The 17,113-nt window shown below is 38.1% G+C and overlaps 1 protein-coding gene across 12 annotated transcripts in view; it reads left to right on the top strand.

Moving 5' to 3' along the window:
• Positions 1-16,876, top strand: part of PHF21B (PHD finger protein 21B) — a 213,355-nt gene extending 196,479 nt beyond the window's left edge. For 10 of the 12 annotated variants that reach the window (XM_042847673.2, XM_042847800.2, XM_042847651.2 and 7 more), the window contains 8 exons: positions 1,660-1,736; positions 4,991-5,045; positions 7,861-7,883; positions 9,283-9,441; positions 11,072-11,147; positions 12,305-12,408; positions 14,659-14,872; positions 16,681-16,876. In XM_042847673.2, coding sequence (XP_042703607.2) covers positions 1,660-1,736; positions 4,991-5,045; positions 7,861-7,883; positions 9,283-9,441; positions 11,072-11,147; positions 12,305-12,408; positions 14,659-14,872; positions 16,681-16,721 — 749 coding nt within the window. In that variant the 3' untranslated portion in view covers positions 16,722-16,876. Of the gene's footprint in view, positions 1-1,659; positions 1,737-4,990; positions 5,046-7,860; positions 7,884-9,282; positions 9,442-10,261; positions 11,148-12,304; positions 12,409-14,658; positions 14,873-16,680 lie in introns of those variants that run through there. The other 2 variants (XR_006173857.2, XR_010598450.1) reach the window with 2 other exon arrangements.
• The last annotated feature ends 237 nt before the right edge of the window (positions 16,877-17,113 follow it).

The following is a 17,113-nucleotide window of genomic DNA, read 5'->3' as shown; positions in this document are numbered from 1 at the left end:
GTAGTAAATGGAACACACGAACCTTGTGTTGGATTTTTGTAAGAGGTACATGTCACTCAGGATACATTGTCAATATAGGCTGCATAGACCAATTTAAAAGAGATGCTAATTGGTGATGGTGGTAGTGGACTGATGCTTCCCTGGGGACAAAGCTGATTTCCAATCAATGTGTTGCTGATGTATGACACCTACCTAAAGTATTTCTTTTTAGCTTTTTCTTTAAAAAAATAAATATACATATATACATACTTGTGGCATTGGCGGTGAGAACCAAACATTTCACCAGAGTGGGTCACCAGCGTGCAGCCTGGATCCAGCATCAGTGACAAAAAAGTTATTACAATCTGGTGACTGGGCATGCCCCGTGGGGGACTTGAGCTTAGTTTTCTCAATCCAGTTCCTACTGAATGAGTGTCCACATCAACAAAACCTCCAGCACACTTGTTGGCAACCTCCGCTAAAGCCAAAGGCTGGATGGGCATTTGGGGTGAACTAATTTCTTGCTACTAGAGGTAGCCGCTTATGGTCATGATATCATGACACTGAGGAAAAGTTTGCACAGCTGCTGCCTGTAAATACATAGACTTCAGTCTCTAGCATTTTTCATCAGGACTAACCATGAGAAAAGATAGTGTATGTAAGCCTCAGTTTTTCCAGAAGTGACTAGTGATTGTCAGTATCCAACTTGACATGTTTCAGGAGCCTGATTTTCAGAAAGTGCTGAGTCCCCAGAAATGGTGCATCCAAGATTACTAGTCGATTTGAAAAATGAAGGCTATAAAATACACTGACCTAATAAACATCTTTCTCCATTTTCACAAGCAGTTTGCAAAGAATAAAGTGAAATACACCAGGTGAAATCCTGGCCCTATTAATTCAATGAGGTCAGGATTTTACCCTATCTACATACAGAGATTACATACCGCATTACTTTTCACAGCCAATGTTAGTCCTAAATCCCTTTAGTGTAGGAAAACAAGAGTTTTCCTGTGTTTCCCTACTTCTAAACAGGACTGTGATTCGTGCATCTGGAGTTCCAATTATGATGATGATCTTAGAAGACCTTACTTCTGCCTCTGCCAATAACAAAGATACTGCATTCTATGCACAAGATCATAATATTGTCGTATACTATGGACAGACAAATTATCAGTCCATAGTTAAGATTGAATTTAGCTTCTTATTATGATCCTGATTTTCATCACCCTCCTAACCTGAGGAAAACAAAACCAATATAAAGTAAAATTTCAAAATATCCCTGTGATTTTTACTTGATACAACTTGCAAGGGATATATGTTTGATATGCTCTTTTTTTAAATAACAGATATTGGTAGTGTTTTGAAAGCCAGCTGATGGTGCTTTCTAAATATGTTTCTGAAGGGATCATAATAAAATCTTTTAGTGCAGAGCAAGCCTATTTTGGAGGAAGATGAAATAAAAGTGCCTGTGTTTGAATTTTATAAGAAAGGCTTAGTAATATCAGACCTTGAACTGCAGCAACTATCAATGCTGAGGCAACCCAATTATACTGTAGAAACTGAAACCGAACACAATGCCCAAGGCATTGGGGGCAAGAGCATCTTGCTTAACAAGTTAGATCTACATTTTTCCCCGATGAATGAAAAACACACAATGAACTTTTCTTTCCATGGTTACAGAAATCCAGAGCAAGCGTCAGGAAAGAAAGAGAAGAAGCACAGCAAATCCAGCCTATAGCGGACTCTTGGAAACTGAGGTACTTTATCATTCACTTTTTAAACACAGTTCTATTCTATGCCAATAAAAGGCTTAAGTACTTCTTATTGCAAAAGTACATATGAATGAGGAATCTCATCTACTTAAAAGAGAGATTGATGGGGGAGGGGGTATGAAACAAACATGTTTTATCTCAGTTTCTAGGCAACAGCTTTTCACATCAGAACATCATTTGGCTCTAACTGGAACCCTTGTTGATGGTCTGAGCAGAGGCCAAAAAAGGCTAAATAAACATGGGACCTAATTACTTTCTTTCCCATAGAGAAGGGTCTTTCCAGGTCAGGACTGAAGAACAGGGATGGGTCAGTGAGTTGAAACTTGCACTGCTGCTACACATGTAATACTTGTCAGTGAAAAAGCAGAGAAGACAATCTAGCCCTTTCATGAGCAGTTATTAACTAATGTGCCTATGGGTCTTGTTGATAGTAAAGGAAGTGAAACCCTGACATCTAACTTCTGCTTTTTTATTCCAGTACTACCGTATTCACACCAATGAGATTTCGGAGGTGTAACAAAATTTGACCCTAGTCTAGCCTTGGATTCAAAGCTTGGGTTGTTTAAAAAAAAAAAAGTACAATTTTGACTTTCTGATTTTGTTCTGATAATGGTAAAATATTTTGAAAAGGTTAAAAGCATTTCACCTATCATGTAGATTTACTTTTATCTCATTAAAATTAATATTTTAATATAATAATGTAATAAAAGTTAACAAAATAAATTATATACTTTTTATCATATTAAAATGAAATATGTTGACAAGGGAGCTATTAGACATTATCTAAACAAAATGTTATGATAGTTTTCAATTAAAATTTTTCAGAATCTTTGTTCCACAGGGAATTTGGAAATTTTACCGTTCAGTTGTAATTCAGAATAAAAAAAAATGAAATCTCACATAGAATGGAAATGTTGGTTTCTGGCAAGCTCTACATATAAGCAACATTTATTAGTTTTTCCTGTGTGCCATAAACCAAAGGACATGGATTTTGCTTAACAAGTTATCAGCAATACAGACTCTTGGCTAAACCAACTTTTTGAGATTTCTGGTTATTTTGGCCAATGTGGTAGAGGGGAGGTAGCTGATTGTTGAGAGAAGGGAACTGATAGGCAGAATGTAAATGGGTTGTTGAGTGACTTATCTGTGAGGAAGGTTGGTCTTGCGGTTTACGGCAGTGGAGTGGGTTTCAGGAGACCTGAATTCTATTCCCAGTCTTGCCCCCACAGACTTGCTTTGTAACCTTGGGCAAATAGCTTAATCTCTTTCTGCCTCAGTTATCCCTATTTTACAGATGGGGAATGTTGATGCTTCCTTTTCCCCACCCCTTCTATCTTATTAATTCAAACTGTGAGCTCTTCAGGGTAAGGACTGTCTCTTGCTATATGTACATATAGTGCCCAGCACAACAGGGACCTCAGTATTATTTGTATTTTATTTGTGTTGTCTTATATAAGGTCCATTTGGCTTGAAGTTTACTACTACTGGATTGTTTAAAATGTATGTTGCATGGTTTTTTTGGTCCTAATCTGAGGAGTATTTTTGAGAAACTAAATTGTATAGGGTTGATGAGGAGGTTAATACATTTATCATATCCTAGTTCTTGGTTCTTATTAGACTTATTCTCAAAAGTATATCCTGAAGTGAAGAATAGCATGTAGAAAGAATCTTAAAATGAGAGATTCATGTGGCTGACCAGCTCTGTCCTCATTAAGAGCTGTCATTCAGGACTGACCATAGGGAATGTCATTCAAATAAAATGGAAGCAGACGGTTTTCCTCCAATCAATTAGCTTCGCAGATTGATTTACTAATCAGTGAGCTGAGGTATTTTGTGGCATTTTTCAGGCATTTTGGTGCAGCTTAATTTACAACTGATCTAGTAGATGATCTTTAATTCATGATTGTTTAAATTGAAATTGCATATACATTACACTTCTTACTTGCCCCCTCCACCAAACTGCAGGAGGCAAGAAAATGTGCTTCATTGTGCTGTTAACCTCCTTGATTGTGACTATGCAGTTGCTGTTTCAAATTGGACTTCTGTTTCTGCCGCTACATCTCTGCCCAGAAGCGTGTTTGTGGGTTTTATGCTGTTAAGAAATTATTCCATTCTTCCATCCTGGGTAGTATATTTTTTAAAACAGAAGGAAGGCTGTGTTTCAGGCTGAATGTTTGCTGAAGGAACAGATGTCAGCTGAAAATTCATTAGCCATCCAGACATTCATGTATTCTGAAGAGCATGACATTAGAGAGCAGTTTACTAACCACTGAATAAATCATTTGTTAGAAAGAAAACTCTGATTTTCCTGAATGTAGGTTCAACAACATATATTGGAGGAGTACAGCACTCTTTGCAATCTCACAGCACAGGAACTGGATGGGTCAGGAAAGCAACTACGGTGGATGGAGACAGCTGAGTTAAGGGAAAGTGGGTGGGTCAGCTTTTGTGGCCTGCATCATGCGGGAGGTCAGACTAGATGATCATAATGGTTCCTTCTGACCTTAAAGTCTATGAGTCTATGAGTCTATTATTCTCTAGATTACGAACCCAGGTTTCTAGTGACCAATAGCTGTTACCATCTGGTAACTGGCTGGGATGTTATTTGGTTGTCTCAGTCAAGTTCCTAGTGAACAGGTGTCCATAGGTTTGAAATTCTCTCAGACTGAAATGACCTCTGACACCCTAAAGGCAGTACACATTAATGTTTGGGGGGAAATATTTTCCCAAGGCCTTTGTGTACAGCTTGCAATCAAAATTTACTTGTATCAAATGCAGATAATTGTCACACAAAGTGGTGACTTCTTTCCCCCTCCTGTGGGAAGTTCATCACCAATTCTATTGACACTAATAAAAGTGTTGTCTCGCAGCAACAATTTAGTACATATTGGTTTATGATAAATGTTGTTTGGATGCCAGGTTTTTTAGTACTGTTTACAGACCCCAGGAACCACTCCTGAAGCCCAATCAATAATGTTGGTAATTTTCATTTACCGCTTGTTAATAAAATCTAATAAAGTTGGTCTATAAAAACCTTGCTAGAAGATAAATAATGCAGCTGTAGATGGCTTAGTTGACCATCTGAGGAGCCTTAAGCAGCCTATATTCTGCGTCTCAGAATTAGCTTTTTGAGTACTGATTATGCATGAAGGAAATTCCTTAGAGACTGATGGTAGAAAAGCATAAGAGAGCCAGAGCTCTTGAGATGACGGTATGGCTTCTTTTCTCTCCCTTTGCAGCGGAAACGCCTTGCATCAAATTATTTGAATAACCCGTTGTTCCTTTCAGCGAGAGGTAAGTATTTTTAAATGAATACGTTGCTATTATGATGTGATATTAAATATTTATTAGTTGTATTTGTTATTAATTACTTCTGGAGTACCATAGGGTGCATAGCTATACATAGATGCATAGATGGTTACACAGCAAAACAAAAGTTAAAGTTAAGGGGTCATAAGGATATAAAGCCTGATCCCCCAAAGCCCTGGGAAATCAGTGGAAGATCAGGTTTCTAGTGTTGTAGAGAAAAAGAAGATGTAAAGGAGGCAGTATTGCCAATCCCAAAGGTTCAAAAACGATGGGCTTAGATTAAAAAAATAAATTAGGGGATCTTTTAATTTATCCCTGGTTTTCAGCTTTTAGGATTCACATTTTCCAGCTGTGCTCTATAACTATTAGAGATAGAAACTTAGTTTTCAAAGAAAAAGTGAAATTCTCATGTACTTAATGAGTCCGGGAGCTGGAGCTTTAAGGAAAACACCACATTTCTGTAAGATTTCATGATAAAAACAAGTTGGCAACACTGAGAGAAATTTGGAGAAGAAAAGTAATGGCTCATGGGAAGAAGGAATAGGTGGCAGGCATAAGGTGCAGCGCGAGAAAAGGCACAGAACCAAGAGTGGAAAAAGGGAAGAAAGAGGGAAAGTTGAGGAGAGAGGATTAAACAGAGCATAGAAGGGAACAAAAATTGCATTGTAGGGGGAACAGTGCTGTGTAGAACTGAGGATGAGGGGCTCGAATACATTGCAGAAGAGGAGAGGAAGACTGTAAAGAGATGTGAATATTTCTTACCCCGATGCAGCTGCTACAACTTAGATTCTACTGTAAATGCACACTGTAGTATTTTAGAGGTACTTTTATCGTTTTTCAACAACAAAAATTTATTTTTAAGTATTAAGGTGCAATTAAAAGTGCCATTTTAATACAGATGCAAAGTTGTGATCTGCTTTGGTCTTTTCTTCTTATGTTGCTGATATCAAATTTTCCTTACTCTTCTTATACAACTTAAAATTGATGCCTATGTTTCCCTGTAAACACATGCCTAGAGAGAACATTAGCTAGGTTACTCTCAGACCCCCAGTAAATGTCCTTGTTTCCTCTGTGTGTCCATGTTTTTAGACAGGTGACAAAGCTTCAGTGGCATGACTGTCACAAAACTGCTTGGGATATGACACTGTTTTACCTTAATTGTTAGTTATTTTAGTAAGCCCTATAACTATGCTTCCTAATACCTAAAATCCCTGTTGTGGTGCTGAACAATCTCTCCATTGTCTGTCTTCATTACATAGCTCACAGCTTTAGTTATTGTATATTTGTATTGTGATATCACCTAGGAGCCCCAGTGATGGACCCCATTGTGCTAGGCACTGTACAAACACAGAAAAACAAGACAGCCCCTGTCCCAAAGAACTTACACTCTAATCTAATTGTCTTCATTGCGTAGCTTACCACCTTGCTTATTATACCGTCCTCCCTTTAAAAATACTTCTCCGTTTAGGTCATTTCAGCAGGTAGAAGAGGAAAAAGTGGACACTTAGAGTAGGCCAACTTTATTGACAAATGCAAACTATTTATTTTTGAAAAGCATTGTATATTTGTTAAAGAAAACTGTGTGCAGGAAACAGCTCTTCCTTTACAAAAAATGTAGGAGAAAATGGTGCTTGTGATATTCTCGGTGAAATGTCAATTATTCAGAGTTTGTTTATTGGGAAAAATCTCTTAGCTGAAATGAGGTCATGTCCCTGATGTGCATCGCCTATATCAAAAAACTCTCCAATTATCCACGCCTCTGCTTATCTGGATAACTTTCATGTCCCCCGTTCATCTGAATAATCATAGTTTCACTGTGCTCCGTGCGTGCATGCATGCGTACAGGTGGTACTTTGGGCATGTGGATCAAATTCTGTCTGCCAGATGTATGTAAACACACACCAGATAATGTGTGATCAGAAAAGGAGTACAAGAAAGAAGTTTCCACCTCACTTCTGTCTCCCTAACCCAAAGGAAGACTACTCCATCAACTGACTTACAGGAGCGGAGGAGAGACAGTCTAGGGCTTTTCAGTGAGGCATTCTGCCCAAGTGTTTTGTGACTCAGCAATGGAAATTACAGACTTGCTTTTGTGAAAAAAAAAATTAAAGAATGAATTTTTTCCAAACAGTTTCTTGAAAAATGCAGTGTATTTTTCAACCACCTCTAACTACTCCTTCCATCAGGCTTGGGCTACAACCATTAAAGAGTCATTTAAGCGATAGACCAAAACATGACACACATTTTTGATATGAGCGATTCTGATGTTGAAGGGTTGATGATAATATAATGCCCGATCCTGCAAGGTGTTGAGCATTCTAGCCATGAGTCAGAAAAGCACTTAAACACATGCTTAACTGTAAGTCAATGGGACTACTCCTGTACTAAAAAGGTAAGCACCTGCTTAAGTGCTCTGCTGGTTGGGGGCCAGAGTGTTCGGCCTTGAAAGAGTCAAACCCTTAAAGAAGATTTTTTCCTATCTAGTTAAGCCTGGACAGGTCCTATCCATTGGATGTTTAGGACAGACATCAACCTTTTGGTACTATGAAATTTTTTAACATCTTCAGCATTTAGAGTTTCAGGTGCCCAATTCCTAAAACCTAAATAGCATGCAGCTCTGAATACTAAAATATTCATTGGTGCTATTTCAAGTGTCACTCTCTCATGTCCACATTAAAATAACTGGCTATAATGCTCCCCCCACCCCCTTCTTTCATCACTTGTGTCATGGCTTGACTAAAATTCATTGCACTGATGTGTTGCCCACTAACTTGTTCTCTGCCCTTCTTTCATGTGCTAGCAAATGAGGATCCATGTTGGAAGGTATGTTTAGCAAGATTTGTATATTACCACTGTCTGTCTCATCATCATGTAATACAGTGCTTGCTGTTAATTATTGTAGTCTCTGCCAGGGTACAAAATTGCAATATTTTCTTTCCCTTTTTTCCTACCATTTCTGGAATCTCTCCAGTTTACCTAAATCTTTGAGCTATTAAAACAGAATTTCAGAACAAGTGGAACTTGTGTGCTTTCATGTTCACAGGTTTGAATTTAATACTTTGTAGAATCCATTGATTGAGAAAATGCTGGTTTAGCTTTGTGGTATTAATAAACATCTAGGAAAAATATTTACTGTTCTACTTGAGTAGATCTCTCTCTTTTAAGGTTAAAATCTAGACATTTGTAATAGTGCTTTCTAATATTGACATTTTTGGAGAGGCATTTTGGACAAGAGTAATTTTGAGTTTAGGATATGATACTGGATAAAGCTGACATGAAATTTTGTAAAAATGATATTCTGAAAGATGAAAACATGATTATAGAATACATTTATTTCAATAAATCACTTTTTTTTCCTGGAAAACTAGTAGGAAAATTGAGGTTTTTATGTAATGATTCACAAACCATGAGAGCTCCAAAATCAGTCTCCCTTTTATTAAAATGTACTTAATTATATGAAGAGTAATTAACATTGCCACCAGATTAGCATAGCAATTTACTACATGACATTGTAACTTTGTTAATGAGACTTAGCAATATATAAAATGAACTACAGATAAAGTACTAATCAGTCTTGTTTGAGAAAGGTTGTCATAGTGGATATGTGTGGTTTAAATCAGAAAACAATAATTAACAAAATAGAGAAGAGAGGGATGGGAGCCCTCTACAGGAAATTTGTGAGGGGGCACGTGGAAGAAAGTTGTATTCATACTTGTTTCCCTACCTGCTCTTCAAGGCAATGTGCATAAGATTTGGAACTGTGCTTTTTCCCCCCCAGAAACTTTTGCTTACTTGCTTTTACTGGGGACTTGAAGGACAAGTGAGCCACATAATGACATTGCCCACTCATCAAAATAGAACTGCACCTGGTGATATATGTGTGTTGGAAGTGACAGTGACACATTCCCAGAAATAGAGTGGAATAATTATAACATTGCAGGCTGGAAACATTAGTTGATTCATATCTGTGTTTGATTGCTGTCTGTGTGATTGTTTGATTATTTCACATTTTTTCTATTTGTTTCAACTCATTGAATTTTGCTCGTTTGTTGTTGATGAGTACAAAATTGTTTGTCTTCCTTCTCCAGCAGCCAGGAAGCTTTTGAAAATGAGATATTGTGTTTGAATGGTCAGTCTGGTAAAGTAGTGGCTCCAAGTGCTGCTCGTGGAAAGTTACATTAAGAGTTGACTTGACCCAACCTACCCTTTTCTTTTCTTTCAGAATGAAATTCACCACGATGAACACTGTACAGCATGTAAGCGTGGCATTAACTTGCAACCATGTGGCACATGTCCAAGAGCATATCATCTCAATTGCTTGGACCCTCCTCTGAAAACTGTCCCCAAAGGGGTTTGGGCCTGCCCAAAGTGCCAACAAAAGGTAAGTGAGTTGAGGCATGTGTATTGCAGTCATTCCAAGAAAAGAAAAAGGAGAGTGAGTTTGCACAGCATAATTCTAGTGGCTGTTTCAGCCTACAATACTAGCTAAGGAGACAAGATTATCAAAAGTAATACAGTAAAAGCTCAAAGATACAAACACCAGAGTTACGGACTGGCCAGTCAACCAGACATCATGTGAAACCGGAAGTAACCAATTAGACAGCAGCAAAGACTAAAAAAAAAAAAGTAATGTACTGTGCCTATATTGCATCTTAAAAGTAGGCACATCTGGGCTGCCTGTCCCCACCTCTCCCCCATGTGCTGGGCAGCCACTTACAGCTAGGAGGTGATGAAGCTGGGGCTGCCAGCCTAAGGCAGCTGGAGCCAAGAGCAGGAGCAGTGCTGGGGTCTGCGCCACTTTCACCCCTTCTCCCTCTTCCCTCATCGGGAGGGGGAGGCACTGTTTTTATCACACACACACCCTTCGCAGGCCGGGAGGGGGACATGCTGTTTTCTCACTCACACACACAGCCGGGAGGGGGACAAGCTTGCAAACTCAGTCCAACCCAGGGAAGGAAGCTGCCAGTGCTGAGTAGGGAGCTCAGTTGCTGCTGGAGCCTGAACGGCACTTTGTTCATAGTTACAAACATGTCAGAGTTACGGACACAACCTCCATTCCCGAGGTGTCTGTAACACTGAGATTCTACTGCAATGACGTTTCTTCGGGAATTTGCTTCTTTTGTTGCCTGGTAGTTTTACAGCATTGGTCTCATATCTTACATTTTTTCCCCTCTTGATTTCATGGTATTGCATCCCTCAAGATTTACGCTGAAAGATTAAAAATGGCTGTTCATTCCCTTTACGTTTTTCTTCTATAAAAACCACCTGTACGTACAATTGCAAAGCAAGTAATGTAGTTCTTGCAGACGGAGGAGACAGTGTCATGCACAGACAATGCACCAGAGGATATGAAGGTTGTAAGGAGAGTACACCATCTTCTTTATAAGATTTATTATATGCAGCTATTGATAACCATTTTAGAAATGCAATTCTAACAGTGTTCACACAAGCCAAATGATTAGCACCAGGTCTGTAAGAACTGTAAAACAATGTTGCTAAATTTTAGAATGAGCGGGCTTAATTTTTGTTCCTTAGAATTCTCTGCTTTAGCCCCTAGGAAAAATTACTATTTAGTTTCTTTGGAAATGTCAAAGAGAATTGCTGGTCTATATTTACATTTAGTGGAACCAGCCTATCTTCTCTTCTCTATCAAGTCCAGTTTTCTATCTCCAGTGGTGGCCTGTACCTAATAGGTAGGCAAAATACCTCTAACTCTCCTGGAAATTGTGTAAGCCTGTATGAAAGGGGCTGGAGAATAATTCCTTTTGGTGGTGATCAAGTGTGAGATTTGAAAATCCCATCCTAGCAATTATGTAGTGACACTGTTTACAGTGAAGTAAAATAAAAGTTACAGAATTTTTCCACTGCATTTTAGTTTACAACTTACAATTCCAATTATACCATTTTTTGTAACAGTAAAGTTTTTTTTTGTGGGGTGAGTGGGAAGACATGAATTGTGTGTGTGTGTCTCTTTGTGGATTACTAATTTTTGTTGTTCCCTGGATTTATAGGTATTAAAGAAAGATGAAAATGTGCCATGGACTGGAACTCTGGCTATTGTTCATTCCTATGTTACTCATAAAACAGGTACAGAATGGTGTGACTCCTGATAAGAGGCTCTCTAGTCCCCAGTTTCACCTTTAAAATGGGAGTGACTGTCTAACTCAGAGGGCATAAATTCATGTTAGCAAGATGCGTGGAAGAGCTAAAGCTCCATAAGATCAATGGTAGTGCCTGCCAGTCAGTATTACTAAATGCTTTTCATCCCAGCCCCCTGTCCTCACACACATAATTTTCTGTAACATTCACCTTTCAGCTGAAGTTTTCCATGTTCTGTCATGGATTGAAGATTAATTTGTTCTTTTAAAAAGTTTGAAAGAAAAGAAAAAACTTTGGAAGAGACAAAAACATACATTTTTTTCAAATTGGAGACAAATCTGAACAATTAATAATAAAACCTTTTGAATGTCTATTCAAAAACGTCAAATTGTTTTGATGTGACATTTCATTTAGAAACCGGTCATTTCCATTCAGTACTTTGTCTTGAAACAGTTTTGATTTTTTTTCAAAACAACCTTTTAGCCATTTTCTAAATTTTTGTTTTCCTTTTTTTTGACCAAAACTGTTCACTGAATTTGACCCCAATTCACAAATTTGCACTTTTTGTCAAATTTGTCAAAAAAATGCATTTTTTGGCAAATTTACTGTTTGCAAACATTTTAAGAGAAGCTCTAATTCTAATTACACTTTAAAGTGCAAGGCCAGTGTAAAAATTGCTTATGACTAAAAACATGAAACTTGGTGTAAACATAGTCTTTGATAAGAACTAGTGCCTTTGCTTTAAAAAGTATTGGTTTTGATTTAATAAAGACATGACTGTCTGAAACTGTGTACCTAGCATTTGTGAGAGGAAATATCCTTAAATGAATTTGTGTAGCCCTGAGCAGGTAATTTAATCGCTTTGCCTTAGTTTCCCTATCTATAAAATAGGGATTCTATATCCACCTCAAAGGTGTGTTGTGGAATAATGTCTGTCCTGTACTTGAAACATTTCAAAAGTGATAGAGAGTTGTCTTATGTGCAACTGGAAACTCAGCTTCTCTGGCTATGCATTTTGAGATGGGACTGGGTAGACCTGTGGAGTGCTCTATCTAGAACACTTAATCCTAGTGTCATGAGTCAGTGCAGACCATTTTTTCAGTCTGTATCTTAACATTTACATTCTAAACCTTATTGTTCTACAGTCAAAGAAGAAGAGAAGAGAAAATTATTAAAGAAAGGCAGCGAGCTGAAGAGCGAACATAGACAGTTGGAAGAGAAAGAGAGACTTCTCAACAATGCGGTTAAAGTAAGACTCCAGACTGTGGGGCATAATGTCTCCTACAGAATTGGTTATAAAGCACTTATGCTTGAAAAACTGAGATTTGATGGCTGGGAAATGAGTTATGCTCACAAACTATTCATGCTCAAGTGTGAATAGTTTCTTTACAAAGAAACATATATGGGGGTCTCTCTGTGGGGAGTGAGCAAGATACACTGGCAGGTTGAGGAGCAGAAGGAGACAGTGGCAGATCTGTTATTGGAGCGCTTCCCCACTCAAATGAGAAAACAAAATTAAACATATCCTCTGTCCCATTCTATACACAAGTCAGCGCTATAGAAATACAGTATAGCACTTCCCATCTTTCATAAGAAAGATCTGTGCATGACCAGCTGCTCCAGTGCCAAGAGCCTGTGTATCAGTCCAAAAGCATGAGGTTAGGCAGGTAAGACCATCGTCACCACTCTCAAAAGGTCTAGTATCACAGCAGTGTTCTTGGCATCTCCTACAAGAACTAGAACCAAGTGTTGCTAGAGGGGGTCACCCAAGCATAACCTGATTCCAGGTATACGTGTACACTACTTCTACCAGTCCCTGCCACTCTAGAGAGTGTTAGCCCGAGTTCAGAACCCAAATTCCTAGTTGCCAGTAGTTGTAAGGACTTACTTAAGGCATGGCTATTTGATCACAACCCCGCCCCCAAACGATAGAACTACTACTACTAAGAATTTGCTTGTATGTTTGTAATATGGTGTAACTACATATTTTAATCTTCTCTATCCTGGAAAATTAAAGTGGCAGCTGCAACAGTAACTGGTCAGTACTTGCTCTACCATTGCAGTTATCCAGGAGAGGCATGTTAAATATTTTATCACATTTAGAACAGAGTGGAAAGAAAAGTAATAACTTATTAAAAGACATCACAGTGGGAAGTACTCTCTTTAACTGTTCATAACCACCATCAGCTCTAATGGAAACTAACACATGCACGGAGACAGGTCTCTGTGGCGTGGAGTGTTCTCTAGTGGTTAGAGAAATGAAATTGGATTAGCAATTTCAGAATGAAAGAGAGTTTGGGCTAGATTCAACTACCGTGTGTGTGTATATATATGTATAAAAATAATTGCTATTGAAGTCAATGGGAGTGGTGCAGAAGCAGAATTAGGCCCTTTGAGTGGGAAGCATTCTCTCTTAAATGGCAATTTTGGCCTATGATAATATTTATCCAATCAAAAATGTTTGGTTCCTGAGGTTTAGATTAACTAAAAAAGTAAATTACCAGTTGAATTAAATGGAAAACCCCATACACACCATGTGTGACCGTGATATTGTTATAAATTGCAGACCCATGCATTTATTATTCACCTGGGACTACTTCACCTGCACTCTAATCCATCTCCCCCAGGCTTATTCCAAAATCCCAAACCTCTGAACAGCTACCTTAAAAAAAAAAAAGTCAAGTAAGTGTTTCCTGTTTCCCAAGAACTGCAGAATGTTCTCCCCTGAAACTATTCTGGACCAAGGCCCATGAGAGACAATATGCAGACCTGGACCAGTAACTGGTTTGGGTTTCATGACCTATTGAAGAGAGAAACGGGAGCTTTCATCCATTAAAAGCCAGAAATACCCTTCCCAGTAGAATAAGGCTTCTGTTTCTAGCCATGGTAGAACATTAAATAGTGGCCCTTAAACTAACATTTTATACCTGAAAAATATTTGAGGTTGTCTTTAGAAGTTGTTACTAGCATCCTTGTTACTAAGTTGCCTGGCTTTAGGTAAACGGATTTAAAACAAACACCACTTTATTTAATCTCCCTAAAATGGACTGTAAATATGGGCCACATACAAAATACATCAGAGTGTAGTTTGACCTGAAGGTTTTACTGAAGTCATTTGGGAAGACTTACAGTGCTTACTGATGGCTTTGCCACTTTCGAGTAATGTGGCCATTGTAAACCCATGCCAATAAAATCTGTAGTCCGCCATCACGCGATCATGTATTTTTCTTGTCTTTCAACAGGATATGGTCAAAAGTGCCCTCAGTATATACTTGATCTTAGATGAATATTGTTGCTAAGACAAGTGATGCACTATATGCACCAGTGGGTATTACTCCATTAGTTATGCTTGTGTTTCTGCTATCCCCAAAGGAGAACGTAATTCATTTGAGATGGACATGTTCTCCAGACATCGAAAGCATGTTTGGGGGGATGTTTGATGCCAATTTGAATGTATTCTCAGTCTCTCCTTCCCTCTCCCCATCTCTCTCTCTAACAGAAATGCTTAGAGCTAAAAAACAGCCTGTTGGCCCAGCAGAAAGGGACTCAGTCATCGCTGGAACGTCTCAAAACTCTCATTAGACTGATACAAAATGAGCAGATGATTCAGGTTACCATGACGACAACCACCACCTCCTCCCTGCTAACTGTCCCCTGGATCAAACCCTCATCTGCCTCTGCTGCCATGCACAAAGCCTTGCAGCAATCACAGGGTAACAACTGACAGAGCTGTCTGGGGAAAATGGAAAAAAAAAACTTTATACATGCGCAAAGGAGAGATTAAACCGAAACAACGGGAAATGAAGGAAACAAAAAACAATCTCATTTTTTACACATGTAGAACTTAAGCCAATCAGTCCAGTTTGTAGGTCACTGTGGCAGCAACTTCCCACAGAGCAGATTTTGCTGCAGTTTTGTATTTGCCAAGACCTTCAGTGCTTATGAGATTTGTTTTGTTATGTTGGCCTTAATGTATTTATGAATAAGAAGGAGAAGAAATAGTATGGCTGATAGAAAGTGAAGTATCCTTTTTGGAGGGCAGACAATTTTACAAGTTTGCTTTAAAGGGAAAAATTTTAAATACAAAGAGTTAGTAAACTAGTAGGGAGGTAGCTGGGCTTAAAGCTGTTTGAGGGAGTAAACTGGTAATATAAAAAGAGCCGGAACTACTTAGGACTTGACATGGATTCTTAGCAAAGTGACCAAGGTCTGCCTCACTGATTCAGGTGAACTGAAGATGGGCTGTTTGACAAGAATGACGTCATGGACGCTCACAGAGCCTTTAAAACAAAAAGATCATTTTTTTCAGTATTATAGCTGAATTGCAGATATTTAAATTAAAAAACTGTATGAAGTTAGCGTTTCTAGTAAAATATTGAAGTATTTTCATGCTGATGCTTCTGTATATGCGTTCTGAAGTATTTAAAGAGGTATGACTGTAAAACTCCTTACTTTTTTGCAGGTCCTTTTTACTTATTTTGCTATTGATGTATTTTTCTCATGGAGTTTTTGTGCAAGATTTAGCATAAACCATATAGTGGATAGCTTTGGCAGGTTGGGTTCGGTTTTTTGGGTTTTTTTGGTTATGTTTTGAACTTTTTTTTTTTTTAATAAAAGCAAATAAAGATTGTTTTTCTTTTCTTGCCAGTACAGATAATATGCCAAAAAATAATTTTACATTTTTGTACTGCATTTTTATTGTAAAAATAGGTAACATGGAAAAAAGCTGGTGGGGTTTTTGTTTGTTTGCAGGAATATCTGCAAAAATGGTACAGGAAAAAAAAACTGCCTCAAGGGGTTGTTTGTCATATTGGATAATAGCAAGAATTTAGGGGGAGAGTGGAAAATTAAGGGTTTGCTGGGTTTTTGGAAACTTAATTCCTTTTTAAATTTTGTTGATTTGTAACACATTTGAAAATGTTTAGCATTAGTCTGAGAAAATCCTAGAGCTCCTGCTTGTTTCACTAGCAAGTCTTCCTGATGCTACAAGGGTCAGTCTGGCGCCTTAGTAGGCCACAGGCCTATCCTGTAATCCTGAGGCCTACCTCGGAAGTTAGTGATGGGCAACCCCTTTTCCTCTAACAATGCAGAGTTTCACACAACCACTGATTCCATTCTTCGATCCTTTAGTTACTTAGCACAACAGGTATGAAACAAAACAAAAAGCAAGGAACCACTACAGCATGACACACAGCTAGTCTCTCACATCAGCATATGACATGGTGCCGAATGTCATTTTTTTAAAAATGAGGGATTGGCCTTTTCAGTTGCCCATCACTAGGCAGCACATGGTCCCTTCAACCATTTTCACAACTCCGGGAGAAACTGTGCAGTACTATACAAATCTATTTTAATACACTTAACACTCAGTTGAACAAGATTTTTATATTCTTTTATTGATGAACAAAGTGAACTAAGTAAAACACAATTGTTATACATTGATTATTGTATGCCAATTATGCATTCTAATGTGGCTTGCAATGTAAGTGTTTTCAGGTTTAATGTTTTTTTTTCTTCTCAGACAAATTAAAAAAAGGAAAATATGGAAGGTTGAACATGTGAAGAATTTCTGAAGACGTGTCTTGGACTGTTAAAAGTAGTTATTTTGAAAAGGGGACTGTCCAGTGGATAGTGTGCATAGAAAAAAAGTGTTTGTCTTAAATATGCCAATGTAGTTTTACTTCTTTATGATGCATTAAACTTGACTGACAATTTAATAGTGGTGTGGATGGTGTGATATTCATTCTTTCACAAAAAAAACCTGACCTCAATCCTTCAGTCCCTTCTCAGACCAAACATCCCCGAGATCAAGGGAAACTCACAAACTTTAATGTAATCTTCTCCATCCCTTTACGAATTAAATGTATTGCAGAAATGCATAGATACCCCACTTACAGATTAGGACCCCGTTGCGGTATGCATTGGTATAGTGCCGAATAAAAAAAGACAGTCCC

This window comes from Chrysemys picta, chromosome 1, assembly GCF_011386835.1.
Source record: "Chrysemys picta bellii isolate R12L10 chromosome 1, ASM1138683v2, whole genome shotgun sequence".
Taxonomy (NCBI): Eukaryota; Metazoa; Chordata; order Testudines; family Emydidae; genus Chrysemys; species Chrysemys picta.
The sequence above is the reverse complement of the archived record's forward strand: the minus strand, read 5'-3'. Positions and strand labels throughout refer to the sequence as shown.